The sequence below is a fragment of the Oratosquilla oratoria genome, chromosome 35 (genome assembly GCF_046742065.1).
Source record: "Oratosquilla oratoria isolate Oo_2021 chromosome 35, ASM4674206v1, whole genome shotgun sequence".
NCBI classification, from domain to species: domain Eukaryota; kingdom Metazoa; phylum Arthropoda; class Malacostraca; order Stomatopoda; family Squillidae; genus Oratosquilla; species Oratosquilla oratoria.
Window position 1 is genome coordinate 36980941 of NC_134811.1, and position 14891 is coordinate 36995831.

General features: G+C 40.9%; 1 protein-coding gene across 1 annotated transcript; it reads right to left on the reverse strand.

Moving 5' to 3' along the window:
• Positions 1–668: 668 nt before the first annotated feature.
• On the reverse strand, positions 669–1151 carry LOC143018735 (uncharacterized). The gene has a single exon (XM_076174318.1). The coding sequence runs from the start codon at positions 1149–1151 to the stop codon at positions 669–671; it is 483 nt and encodes a 160-aa protein (XP_076030433.1).
• Positions 1152–14891: the final 13740 nt, after the last annotated feature.

Genomic DNA, 14891 nt, shown 5'->3' on the forward strand with positions numbered 1-14891 from the left:
ATTTTTGAGGGCTTTCTCGTCATCTTTATAGGCTGAAGACATAGTACTACTGTAGAAGATTTTTATGTTTGGACTAGTTGGTTGTTGTTCTTGTTGGAGCATAAAGTTGTCCAGTCGATGCCGTATAACACTATTTCTTGCATGGGATAATTGTTGTTGCCGAGAAGTTTGGTGATTCTCTTAAGCTCTGCGTTCGTGGCGGTCTATGTTGAGCAGTGGGTGAGAGCTCTTTTGACGAAGGCATTGATGACACTGCGTCGATACCACTCAGGACACTCGCTTGCACCGTTTAGGCAGAATCCGAGGTTGGTGGCTTTGGTGTATACTTCTGTTGAAAATGAAGCGACTTCACGTCCGACCAAAACGTCGAGGAAAGGAAGGTTGCTGTTTTGTTCTGTCTCGTGGGTGAAGTTGAGGCAGGAATTTGTTTTGAACTTGGCTATTTAGTTCACGACTTCTTCTGTGTTGGCACTGATGAAAATATCGTCCACGTATCTTGAGCAGATTTCTGGCTTTGGATGGTGCTGCTGCCAGAATATATCTTCTTCAATATATTCCATATAAAAGTTAGCGAAGAGCATTCCCAGAAGTGACCCCATGGTGACTCCGTCGGATTGTACGTAGATGCTGCAGTCGGGAACGTAGAAGGGAACTTCTTTTGTGCATGCCTAAAATAACAGACGAAGTGTGTTTTCTGGAATTGCGATCTTCTGTTCCGGATGGTATAAGCGTTGGCATATGAAGTCTATAGTTTCGTCGACCGGAACATTGGTGAAAAGAGACTCGACGTCCACAGATGTCATTATGTTGGAGGGTCGGGCTGTCTTCAGGATATCAAGAAACTCTTCAGAAGACTTCAAGCTGAAGGAGGCAGGGACAAACGGAGATACTAGTACGTTGAGACGCTTGGCAAGCTTATAGGTGAATGATGGTGTCTGGCTGAAGATTGGGCGAAGGGGATGACCATTCATGTGGGTCTTCACATTTCCGTAAGCATAACCAAGTTTATGGTCGCCTTTTATTAAGGGGAGCTTTTTTGTGCTAGAGTTGTTGTTGTCATGAATTAAGCGGTTGAGCTTTGTCTTGATGTCATTGGTGGGGTTTCTAGAAATTCTCTTGAATTTGGTGGTGTCGTTCAGGATGGAATTCATTTTGGAAAGATAGTCCTCGTTGTTGAGAAAGACGAAAGTTGAAGATTTGTCTGCTCTTCAGATGACGATCTTGTCGTTATTCTTAACTTCTTAGGCAGCAGTTCTCATTTCGGGTGTAAGGAGGGAACTGCGATTATGTCCTCTTGTAATGTTTGCCTCGCGGACAATTTCTGATGTTGTGACTTTCTTCTCATTTTACAGGTGTTGAATGTCGTTCAGCAAAATCCCCAGTTCGATTCGTTTGTTTAGTGGTTTCTCTCTGCTCATGTAGTGGCAATTGAGATCGAGGTTTAGAAACTCACTCTGTTTATCAGTAACAGTGATGATGCTCAGGTTGAGAAAGTGGTCAAATCTTGTCATTAGTTTGAGTGGCAGAAAGTTTGCTGCCGGTGCGGCGCTTGACTTCTGCAAGATGCTTTGCAGTAAGATCTTGGAGGACAGTGATGATAGATGTCCGTAGGTCGTCAGGAACATTCTTATCATCCCATTGTTGATGCAGAACAGCTAACTCGCTACTCAAATTGGCAAGGAGGTCTTGTTTTTCCTTGAGCTCTTCCTTGAGTTAAGCCAATCTTTCTGTAGGAGGTACTCTTTTGCTGCTGGCCGAGCGACAAAAAGTGTATTTTGGAAGTAGGCCATTAATAATGCATGCGTTGCTAAAGTCAACAGCTGCGATAGCATTATTCTCTTTATAGCATTTTTTTCTATCTTGCGCATCAATGTGCGATCGTCTGGATGTCGAGTCTCTTTTCACCAATGTTCCTGTCGACGAAACTATAGACATCATATGCCAAAGCTTATGACATTTATATATATGGCAAATATTATAGGAGCTAATACTGAACCTTGTGGGACTTCACTTATCATTTCTTCTCAGGTCGAATTTTTATCTCTAAGTACCACCCTCATTTTTCTCCCATGCAAGAAATCTTCCATCCATTTCAATAATTTTTCTTGTACACCTCCTGTTGTTTCGAGTTTTCTTGATAAATATTTGTGTGGTACTTTATCAAACGCCTTTGTAAATCCAGGAAAGTACAATCTGCCAGTCCATCCCCTTCTTGCATTATATCTATCAACCTCGAATACAAAGAAATCAAGCTTGTGACACATGATCTTCCTTATCTAAAACCAAATTGTTTTGGATTTAGTATATTATTTTCTTCCAGATGCGTAGTCCATTTATTTTTTATTATTATTATTTTTTTTTACAAATTTTTCACATATTTTAGCTTTGTGTGCGTGTGTGTACCTGTGTGTATGTGTGTGTGTGTGTGTGTGTGTGTGTGTGTGTGTGTGTTTGTGTGTGTTTGTGTGTTTGTGTGTGTGTGTGTGTGTGTGTGTGTGTGTGTGTGTTTGTGTGTGTTTGTGTGTGTTAGTGTGTTTGTGTGTTTGTGTGTTTGTGTGTTTGTGTGTTTGTGTGTTTGTGTGTTTGTGTGTTTGTGTGTTTGTGTGTTTGTGTGTTTGTGTGTGCGTGTGTGCGTGTGTGTGTGCGTGTGTGTGTGTGGGTGTGTGTGTGTGTGTGTGTGTGTGTGTGTGTGTGTGTGTGTGTGTGTGTGTGTGTGTGTGTGTGTGTGTGTGTGTGTGTGTGTGTGTGTGTGTGTGTGTGTGTGTGTGTGTAGGAAAAACCTAATCACCTGCGAAAAACTACTTAGAATAAATATAACCGAAAGTTTGTTGTTTTTGTTTCGGAAGCTTTTAAATCTGTCTAGATTTCTCCTGTATTCTATTACAAAGAGTTTACGGTTAACTATCCATAGCAAAGCCATCTAGGTCAAAGAATGACCTTTAATCATCTTTTTTATTCTAGTTTACCGCCCTTGAGGCTCGAATAGTCTAGGGGGTAATGGCTATGTTTGTATGATTCACATGTTGGTGTTGGAAGATGTTGCTTAGGTACACGTAGGCCTCATTACTGCCCCCTGAGTTGCCGGGGAATGTTGTTCGACGGAGAACTGTTGTCTACTACTCGAAAATTTGAGGCTAACGGGAAGATGTTGGAGGCTGTTTGGAAGATGTTTCTGACTGCATTCTTTGTTTGCTGTTTATTTACTGGTTTAATAGTTTATTCATCCATTTACGTATTTGTTTATCTGTCTCTTTCTTTATATATTAATTTATTTACTTATTTACCTATATATCCATCTATCTTTTTACTCGTTTATTTATCTGATAATTTATATATTCATTTCCCTATTCATTCCTCTATTTATCTGTACTTATTCATGTAACTTTTGCCTTATACCCGTTTGTCTTCACGCTTTTTGTAATTTTTCTCTTTTACTTTCTTTATTGGGTGATGCTCTAGTACAGCAGCTATTGTTGCTCTTAAACACTTATATCTAATATAATTTTCATAAATGTTCTATTCACAACCGCACGATCAGTCAATCTTACTTTTCTACTGCCATGCATGTATGTATACTTTTGTATCAATTTCTTCTTGAAACACATGCCACCGAGAACTCTAATTAATCTTTGCAGCATTCAAGTTTTCTCGATCCCATTCTCGCCGTGTACCCTAATTGGCTGTCACTTATTCCATGGGCTCATCTGTTATATTTTGCATTGACATTCGCTATCACCATAACTCTTTACCCTTTCCAAATGATTCAATGCATATATTTAAATTCAGCCAGAAATACCCTCTTCATCTCTTCTATATGCCTATCGAGTATGCACACTCACAATCACCAATGTTATTCTACTCGTTCTCACTTTCACATACATCATACGTTAACCTATGTATTTATGTTTGCAGACCCACCCAGATAGTCTTAACTATACAACACAGCTTCATCTCCTTTATCTCCTTTTTACCCCCTGTCGTATACTTCCCTATTTGCTAATTTCCCCCCACCCCCACCATGCTAACCTTTTAGTAAAGTTTCACAAATACTTACGACGTTTAACCAACACTTTTCCATCATCCGCATTAATGCCTCCTTCTTATGCATACAGGGAAATTCATAAATCTGATTTTCAAAATGAAGAACACTAGTAGAGATTTTAGCCTTTTTATTCGTTTTTTTTTTCCTGCTTTCATGAATTAGATGTTTTGGAGTTCCTTTTAATAAAATCTAATAAGCCCATTACATATTGTAACTATCCCCTTAAGTACAATAATGTGTGGTATCTTTTTGTTTCAATTTCACTGCAATTTTTTTTTCTTTACTCGCCTTTTTTTTTTTTTTTCTCTCTGTCAATTTTTCTCTTCCTTTTCTTCCTCCTCCTTACTGCCACTCTTCTCTCTCCTCTTCTTCCCGAACTTAGTCCTGCTTTTGCTCCAGGTCCTCTTCATCTTTCTCCTCTTCGAATTTTTCTTCTTCTTTTCCCCTTTTCTATTATTCTTCCTCTTTCGCTCCCTCCTCTTCTTTTTCCTCTTTCTTTTATTCTTCCTCTTAATCTTCTTTTTCCTCTTCTTCTTTATTATCCTTTTCTTCTTCTTTTCCCGCATCCTCTCCTTCCCACTCTTCTTCCTCATTCTCATATCCCACATCCTCTTCTTCTGCATCTTCTTCCAGTTTCGTATCTTCTTTCTGCTTTCTTTCCTTCCTCTTTCTCATTCTTAGATATTTCAAGGTTTCCTCTTCAACGTCCAACCACCACCACCACCACCGCGGTCGTGTTGTTCCCAATTAACTCAGAAGTATTCAACGTTGTGTTTCCTTTTAGTGGGCGGTGGCTTTTCGCTGCGGGACCTTTTATTCCTGCACCCGTGTGCTAAGGAACCGTCTCTCTCATCAGTGTCCAGAATTTCCGCCCGTGGCTCGGTCGGTAGTCTCACCTCTTTTATCGCCACTTTACGCCAGCATGTTTGTGTACTCATGTGATATAAGAAGCGTGAGCGTATATGTATATATATATATATATATATATATATATATATATGTATATATATATACATATATATATATATAAAAGTATATATATATATGTATATATACATATGTATATATGTATTTATATGTATATATATATATATATATATATATATATATATATACATACATATGCCAAAGGCTTTTTTTCACCTTTTAAAGGAGGTAGCCAAAAAAAAAGGCATAAAAACCACTCCCAGCCATTTCACCCCTATCACACTCCACTCCCCTCTATCCTCTTCCCTCCCTCTTATCTTGGCACCTCCTGGATGACGGGTCATCCCTGCATCTCGTCCACTACCCTGGGTCAGAAGCAGTGTCAAAAGACACAGCACATCCACATTGAGGCCGCTTCATTATATCGGCGACCCTCCGCCTCTCCGTCCCCTCATGCAGAAAAGGAGAAGACGGGGAGAAATCTCCTCGGGCTGCATCAATTTATTCCTCACACATACTCCCTTACCCCCCATCCCCCACTCATTCCACCTCATGGGCCACAACATCATCCATGTACAACCATTCTCCATTGCTGTCGGCACAATCACTCCTTCATACAATCTCCTCTTAGGATTCATTCCCAAAAGTCTATTTCTCATTACACTTTTTAGTACACCAAGGCATTTACTCACTTCTCTCAATCTACATTCTACCTCCACCTCCACTTCTCCCTTTCCTGCCACTCGCACCCAAGTATCTAAAACTATCCACTTCCTCCAGTCTCTCTCCTTTAAAACTCACTTCCAGTTTGCTGCCACTTTCACCCCTTGTACATCTCATTACCTTACTTTTACACATATTTATCTTCAACTTCCTTTTTTCACACACTTTTCCAAAATCTGTCACTAGCTTACTCAAACCCTCCTCTGTTCCTGATACAAGCACAGTGTCGTCCGCAAACAACAGCCGGCTTATCTCCCACTTTTGTCCATTTTCTTCAACCATCTCCAATTCCTGGCCCAATACCCTTGCATTTATCTCTCGTACCACCCCCATCCATGTAGAAATTGAACAGCTAGTGTGACATAACATATCCCTGACGAAGTCCCACCTTTATCTCAAATCACTCACTCTCTCCATTTCTAATCCTGACACACGCTCTACTACTCTCGTAAAAACTCTTGACAGCTCCTAAAAGCTTTCCTCCTATCCCGAATACTTGGAATACCTCCCACAGTGCCTTCCTGTCTACTCTGTCATAAGCCTTTTCCGAATCCATATATATATATATATATATATATATATATATATATATATATATATATATATATATATATATATATATACATATATATATATATATATATATATATATATATATATAGATATATTGGAAAACTGTAAACACCAGATTCAATTGAAGGGTTCATTTACCCGACGTTTCGATTCCCGTCCAGGAATCGTCTTCAGGGGGTATAACGGTTTCAAGAATGTGAACTCATTATAAATCGCCGAAATGGTAAACCTGGGAAAGGTTCACCCTCTCAGTCAATTGTACAAAGCATACCTTACAATAATAAAATAAATACATTACAATACGGGACGGGAATCGAAACGTCGGGCAAATAAACCCTTCAATTGAACCTGGTGTTTACAGTTTTCAAATATGGATCCAAGATTCCAAATCTTCATCATATATATATATATATATATATATATATATATATATATATGCATGTATGTATGTAGATTTATATACATATACATAAATGTATTCATATATATATATATACATATACATATATATATACATATATATATATATATATATATATATATATATATATGTGCAAGGTAACCACTTAAGAAAATAAGCAAACAGAGCAGAGTGTTTTCGTTTATTATATCTTCAGTGTTTTTATTGTATATATATATATATATATATATGTGTGTGTGTGTGTATATATAGTTGCGACTACAGACTCGTCGTGGTGAAGGTTTCAAACATTACATGTGCACGCATGTGCGTGTGTGTACCTTGAGATTATGCCGGTCTTTCTCACGGTAGGCTTGGTGGTCTCCTTGCTGATCAAACCGTCAATTCGACGTATGAAGGCTGTCAAAGTGATTAACTCTTTATTATAGACGTATTTCGTTCTTCTCTTGCTTTGTCAAACAAGTTCCATTCATTACATATAGATTTATGTATGTGCATTATCTTGTGGATCTATCTTGTCAATCTTAGGTACTGATTTACGTAAGATTTGAGAAATTCCATATTATTATTGTTTTCGGAAGTCGAAGCGTTGGTGTGAGAACGAGATGCCTACGTGCGCTCTGATTAAAAATTGCGTGGGAGCGTAAGTTTTGGCAACAGCGTTCCAACTTCCATTTACGTAAGTGTCAATGTATAGATTTTCATATAAAAACTATTAAGTTTCTGCTTTTATCTAAGATTGACAAGGTAACTTTATCATGTATTATTTTGTATACCTTGTTGTAAAGAATACCCATGTATGTTCGTGGATTTATTCTGAAACACTCTTGTTGATCGTTGCATCTGGCGACACTTGGCAGCCCTCCGTTGCTTAGCAGAGAAATGTATAAATATCGGTGATTGCAACGGAAAATTTGGTCTCTGCTTATACAGAGCCCCTTGCTACTTACCTCAAACCTTGTCTAGCCTTATGCTAGTTTCTTTTTTCACTTTGTTGGACTTAGACATTTAGTCGTAGTTTCATCTCGACTTAGTGTATTTACGAGTGTCTTTGTAGGACTCTGTATTCTTTTGATAGTCGATATATTTCTCGCCTTTATGTATTTACGAGTGCCTTTGTAGGTCTCTGTATTCTTTTGATAGTCGATATATTTCTCGACTTTGTGTATTTACGAGTGTCTTTGTAGGACTCTATTCTTTGCAAGTCGTTGTTATTTCCCGACTTTGCATATTTACGTATGCCTTCGTAAAGACTGTATTCTTTTGAATGTCGATATTTGAACGACTATTTATATGTCTTGGCAAATTTGGCCATTTATGTCTTAAAGGGACCCATTGACAGGTACTTATTTATCTTTTGGATATTTATGTGAACTTTACAGTGTAACGGATCTTGTAATATTTTGCTCGCTTGGCGACCTCTGTTCTTCGATCTTGTTTGTTTTTGCTTCTTTTGAAGGAAATAATTATGATTTAATCAGAACTCTAGTTTTTTGGACCTGGCCCTTCCCCCTAGGCATCACAGGGAGCAGGGGAAAGTCTGGCGACCTTGTCAAGGATCGAAGGATAGAAGATCGCTCAACAATTCCGGTAAGATGGAAATTCTCCGAGATTTCTTTGATTCCCGAGACCTTAGAGTTTTGCTAAGTGCAGACGTTTCTCATTTGTTTGAGATAGGAGATGTCCTATAATTAGATTTGAGCGGATAAACTGATCTGTTACCACCAGAGGCTATTCTATATACCCGTCCCCCTAGATTAGAGGATTCAGAACTAAGGTTAAGGCTTAGAGAAATGGAATTGCAAAGCGAAGAGCGTAAGCTCAGAATGGAGTTAGAGTTGAAAGCTAAAGAGGAAGAGACGAAAATTAGGTTGGCTGAAATTGAATTAAGTAGAGCAGGAATGAGTTCTGGAGTTAGTTCTTTCTCACCTAGAGATTTTGATGTCACTAGATATATTAAATTAGTTCCCCAATTTTCGGAGAAAGAGCCGGAGACTTTCTTTGTGCAATTTGAAAAAATTGCAACTCAACTCAAAATCCCTCGAGAATACTGGACTATGTTAATGCAGTCTCGTTTCATAGGAAAGGCCCAACAGATATGTTCTTCTCTTCCCCTGAGTGAAAACTCGTACGAAAGTGTTAAAATTCGGGTTCTAAAAGCGTATGAGTTAGTCCCAGAGGCATATAGGCTAAGATTCCGAAACTTTAAGAAATTGCCTCAAGTAACATTTGTAGAGTTTGCGGCGATGCAAGAACGCCTTCTAGATAAATGGTGTGCGGCTAGTGAAGTTGATTATCTAGAGAAATTTCGATAGTTGATTTTAGTAGAACAGTTTAATTCCCAACTAGATTCAGATCTTAGGGTTTATCTAGAAGTTCAGAAACCAAATAGTTTGTCTAAAGCTGCTATATTAGCAGAAGAGTATGCCCTGACTCACTCAAAGAAATACAAAACAGCAGATACGGACAACCTTAAGAGGACTACTTATAACACAAATACTAAGAGTACACCCACTCAGAATTCAAAACCCGAAATTCCTCACACTAATTCTTACAAGTCCTACCCAAACTACCGAGACTTACATTGCATTTGGTGTAACAAGCATGGACATACAGTCTCTACCTGTTTCAAGAAACAAGGTAAATCCATGCATACTAACCAAAGAACAACATTAACTCACAACACTAACTGTGTTTCTGATAGTCTGTCTCAAGGAAAACCCGCTAGTCCTCCCAAAGCTACGCCATTAGAACTAACTTCCAAACCTCCAGTTTTGTCTAGTAATGCTAGCCCCACATGTGGTAATAAGACTGTCGTAGATCCATGTTTCCTCCCTTTTATTTCTACAGGAACAATATCCACGACAGAACATGATACTCCTATACAAGTGTCCATTCTTAGAGACACAGCAGCTAAACAGAGTCTCATACTGGCTCAGGCTCTTACTAATCCTCAATTTACTTACTTGCATTCTGATGTACTCCTAGATGGAATCGGTGGAACCCGTAAATATCCTTTGCATAAGATATATCTAACTTCCGATTTTGTCACAGGTCCTGTTGAAGTAGCGGTAATAGACTCATTGCCAGTTCCAGGGATCCAGCTACTTTTAGTTAACGTACTTGCAGGTAGCAAAGTAACCTTGCCCATTGTTACAGAATCTCCTAACCTTGTTCTAGATTCCCCTCTTGATGACCTTGATCTTTATCCTGCTTGTGCAATAACTCGGTCCCAGAGTAGAAAGGTAGATGAAGAAGACTCTTTCAATTTAACATGCTTATTTTCCTCCGAGCCAGTGATATTAACCATTACAGATCCTCACCCCTTAATGAGAGAAAATTTGTTAAAGGAACAGAAGAGCGATGAGACTCTTGTCCCGCTCTTCGAAAAGGCTGCCACTGAGGCAGAAGTTTATGACATTGACAGAGGTCTTTACATTCGTAAAGGCGTTCTGATGCGGAAATACCGCCCAGCAGCTACCCTAGCTAACCAAACCTGGGAAGAAATTCACCAAATTGTTGTCCCCACTTCCTACAGAGAGAAAGTCTTAGATTTAGCCCACTCAGGACACCTAGGTGTCAGGAAGACCTTAAAAAGAGTAAGTGCTCATTTTCATTGGCCTACATTAATCAAAGATGTCGCTGAGTATTGTCGTGCTTGCCCCACATGCCAGTTGGTAGGAAAAAGTAACAAACCTATTCCTGTAGCTCCTTTGTACCCCATTCCCGCTATAGGAGAGCCTTTTTCCAAAATTTTGATAGATGTCGTAGGACCTCTTCCTCCTTCTAAGAAAGGATTCAAATATATTCTCACCATTATGTGTTTAGCTACCAGGTTTCCCGAGGCTATTCCCCTCAAAGATACCAAAGCAAAAACAGTAATCAAATCACTGTTGAAGTATTTTACATTAGTAGGTTTCCCTGTTGAGATCCAAAGTGATCAAGGAAGTAATTTCCTGTCTAAATATTTCAAGAATTCCTTGATTGAGTTAGGTGTCATGCACACCACCTCCTCACCTTATCATCCACAGTCTCAGGGCGCCTTGGAAAGATTCCACGGCACTTTGAAAAGTATGATTCGCAAGTTTATACAAGAACAGGAGAAGGATTGGGAAGAAGGCCTCCCCTTCCTTTTGTTTGCTGCTAGGACAGCTGTTCAAGAGAGTTTAGGTTGTAGCCCAGCTAGTCTACTCTACGGACATGATGTCCGGGGTCCTCTCAAGATGGTAAAAGAGAGGAGGATGGAAGAAGACATCCAAGTCCCGTCCCTCCAGTATCTCTCTCAAATTCAAGAAAGACTGGTAACTGCCTGGAAGATTGCCAGGGAGAATCTAGAAAATTCTCAAAGGAAAATGAAGGTAAAGTACGACCGGAAAGCCAAACCACGTAGTTTTTCTCCAGGAGACCAAGTACTGGTCTATCTCCCAGTAGCAGGTGATCCCCTTATGGCCAAGTACCAAGGGCCTTATACTATTTTAGAAAAGGCCAGTAGCTTAAACTACATTATCCACACTCCAGAGAAAAGAACAACTAAGAGGTTAGTACATATCAATACTTTAAAACCCTTCTACCACAGAGTACCCATTGCCATCCATACTACTGTTGGTGTAGAAGAGACGGAGAGATTTTTCCCTCAGCCAGAACTGCCTCTTCAAAACTCCAAGATTTTAGAGGACCTCGACTCTAAGGTAAACCACTTAGAACCTTATCAGCGATGTTCATTGAAGAAACTACTTCTGAAATTCCCTTCCCTATTCACTGACAGTCCAAGACAAACAGAGATAGTTAAACATGAGATTAATTTGATCTCGCAGGATCCTATTAAACTGCCCTCATATCGGTTAAACCCGACCAAGAGAGAGTACCTACGTAAAGAGGTAAATTCTTTGATTGATCAAGGTATTATAGAACCTTCACATAGTCCTTGGAGTTCATCATGTATTTTGATTCCTAAATCTAACAATACTTTCAGGTTCTAGTTGATTACCGAAAGGTAAATGAGAAAACTAAGGCTGATGCTTATCCCTTACCTCGGATTGAGGACATCATAGATAACTTAGGGACAGCTACCTACCTTACCAAATTAGACTTCTTACATGGGTTTTACCAAATAAGCCTCAACCCTGATGTGAAGGAAATTACTGCCTTCGTGACCCCTGACGGTTTATACCAGTTCAACGTTATGCCTTTTGGCTTGAGAAACTCTCCTGCAACCTATCAACGTTTGATAAACACTCTTATTACAGGTTTGCCAGGAATAAGGAGTTACTTGGATGATGTAATAATCTACAGTAACACGTGGGAGGAGCATTTAACCCAACTTTATAATTTCCTCAGCAGAGCTGATCAAGCTCACATCACCTTGAACTTGGCCAAGAGTGAGTTTGGACAAGCCCAGGTGGCTTATTTGGGACATGCAGTCGGCAACTCCATGGTCCAACCCCTGGACCTCAAAGTGAAGGCCATTACCAACCATAAGGTCACCAAAGAAGGATCTTTGGGCGCTATCGTCTATTGCTTTTGTCGAGGTCTTTGTCAATGGCCAGCTTCACCATTTTGATCTTCTCGTCAGTCGTGAATTTGTCGCTGAACAAGGCAAAGCCGACGAGGTCCGTCCCCAAGTACCAAAAGTACCGTTTGAAGGTCTTCACCGTGACCTCCTAGATCCTTGAGTTGGGGTCTCTGTAGTTGTGGAGATCCTGTAAGAGAATGAGATCGTTGAAATGAGCGTCTGTGGCCAAGGTGGCCTCGAACTAGGCACGGGCGTAGATTAGGATGTTGAACACACTCATCTCCTGGAGGCTACGCAGTTCCCTTGGCGTGAGTTCGAGCTCGTCCTTGAACATCGTGATCTTGAACGTGTAGATCGCCTTCGCCATCCATCTCGTGTGGTGGTGAGCTTCTGGTTTGGGGAAGGTGGTGGGAACCTTCCCCTTGATGGCCCTTGCCATTAGTTCCGCGAACTCTTTATAATCGTCTCTTGTCGTTTCGGCCGTCTTGGCAAGAACCTCAAGGATCGTCCTCTTCCATTCGTCATGGCCAGCCAACCGAGGGTCGTTGATGGCCGTGGCATTGGCATGTACGAGAGCGGGCCACTTCTTTTGGAACCATTTGAATAGTTGAACGTCTGGGCAGAGCGTAGTGTCGCCGAAGGTGGCCTTGAAGGCTGAGGCCGAGATGAGCTCCATAACATGGTGGCTGCAAGCCAAGTTCATCAACGGATGACCCAACCTCTATTCGAGGAGTGCGCAACAGCCAGAATGGACGCCCGTATTTGAAGCGGTGGTGTCGAAGCAGAAACCCCCAACTCTGTCTTCGAACGTCTATTGTCTGATGGTCTCCTCGACTTTGCCGCCCATTGCTTCTCTGGTACCGGATGGCAAGGCAGGGATAGCCAGGAACTTGTCTCCTTCGAGGGACGGACTTGTGACAACGATAGCCAAGCGATCGATATGACCTTGAGTTTCTGATCCGGGCAAGAGTTTTCCGTCCCTAAGAAGGATGAGAACCGCGTCGTGCTCCTGTACTTGGTTTTACTAATCCTTGACGTCTCCTTCTGCTGTCTCCTTCCACAACAATTTTCGGTGTCGGCGAATAGACGAGGTGTACGGACTCAGCATTCCCTGGTCAGAAAAGACGGGGTGGGCTCCGCGAGGGGTCAACTTGACCCTGTCAACCGCTGTGGCCAACTCCTTCGTGGTCTTGAGCCTTTTCGGAGGAGAAGCAGAAACAACGGCGGTTTCCCCGAGCAGGAGAGTTGGTGGTGGACGAACAAGTTGATGAAAAAACGGTGGTGGAACTCCCGTTCACCAACTCAACCGTCTCTTTCCAACTCCTTCTCCCTCCTCCTTCTCTCAGCAGCTAACCTCTCATGTTTCCTAGACTCTTTTGCCACGCTCTCCTTATCATGAATACTCGTGACAATTTTTCTCTGGCCCCCTTTGTCGTCGAGGAAGTTCTTGTCCTCCTGGTTAAGGTGGATCATGAAGAAAAAAGTGGCAGGGGGTGCGATGTCGAACAGGGACGACAAGTGTCCCTGGAGGAGTACGTCGGAGACCTTGTCCCCCTCAGATTGACGTTTTTCGCCTTCTTACGGACTTCATACTTCCCGACGAGGTTTTCCAGTTTTTTCATGATTGATCACAGGGGGACAACAGGGATTTGGGCACGTTCCCAAATTTTGACAATTTCGTCGATGACAGCTTTTTTATTGTCTTTGCTGCTCGATCCATGACAGAAGAGTCGACGCAGAACATCTTCCCCTGTTGGAAGGAAAATCTGGCTGAGGGCTTCAAGGTGCTGTCCCAACAAAAAACAGCTCAGATTGTTTCCAAGTTCAACTCGCCATTTAGACCTGAGAAGGAGAAAACAAGGATGTTTCCAGCTTAGTTCTGGATGTGACAGTATAAAGACAGGGATATATAACTGCAAAAACTACGTCGGGGTATACACAAAACGAGTTGGCATCACAAAGAAGTATATCTAAAGGCATAGCGCCCACAAAACAGTCTATGGTAGGTACGCTATACTAAGGGAAAGCAAGGAAAATATTCGATCACTCGGCATGCTTTTATTTGGGCGAAACTCCGCATTTGGGAGTTTCACATGAAGCCTCAAAATAATTCACGACTGCAGAAACAAAAAGTTCACTTTGAAATGTTTACTATATATCCGTGACCTACCCTAATATATGTACACACGCACACACACGCGCACGCACACACACACACACACACACACACACACACACACACACACACACACACACACACACACACACACACACACACACACACACACACACAATATCATCTCCGCTTCTACCAACACTTTCGGTTCCCTTCTGTAATATTGTAATTCTTCATTCACTTACAACTTTCTTCACTTTCTTTTTATCATTGTAGTATTGTAAGTCACTCGTCTGTAGGCCCCATGCCTCTTTCGTAACGTAGGCTTTTAGTCAAGTTCCATTACTCAATAAACGAAAAGGAATTTCATTAAATTAACTTTTCTTCATTTCCTTCACGAATTCTGGTACAACTGATTGTCTTAGGTACACCTGAAAAATCCCACCTGGGATCCTCTTATACCCACCAAACCAAGTCTGCTCCGACGTCACAATTTAATTAATTCAATAACTTTGAACGTTACAAATAAGTGCCACCCTTTTAGGGCGTGACTTTACCTCCATGCACCAATAATTTT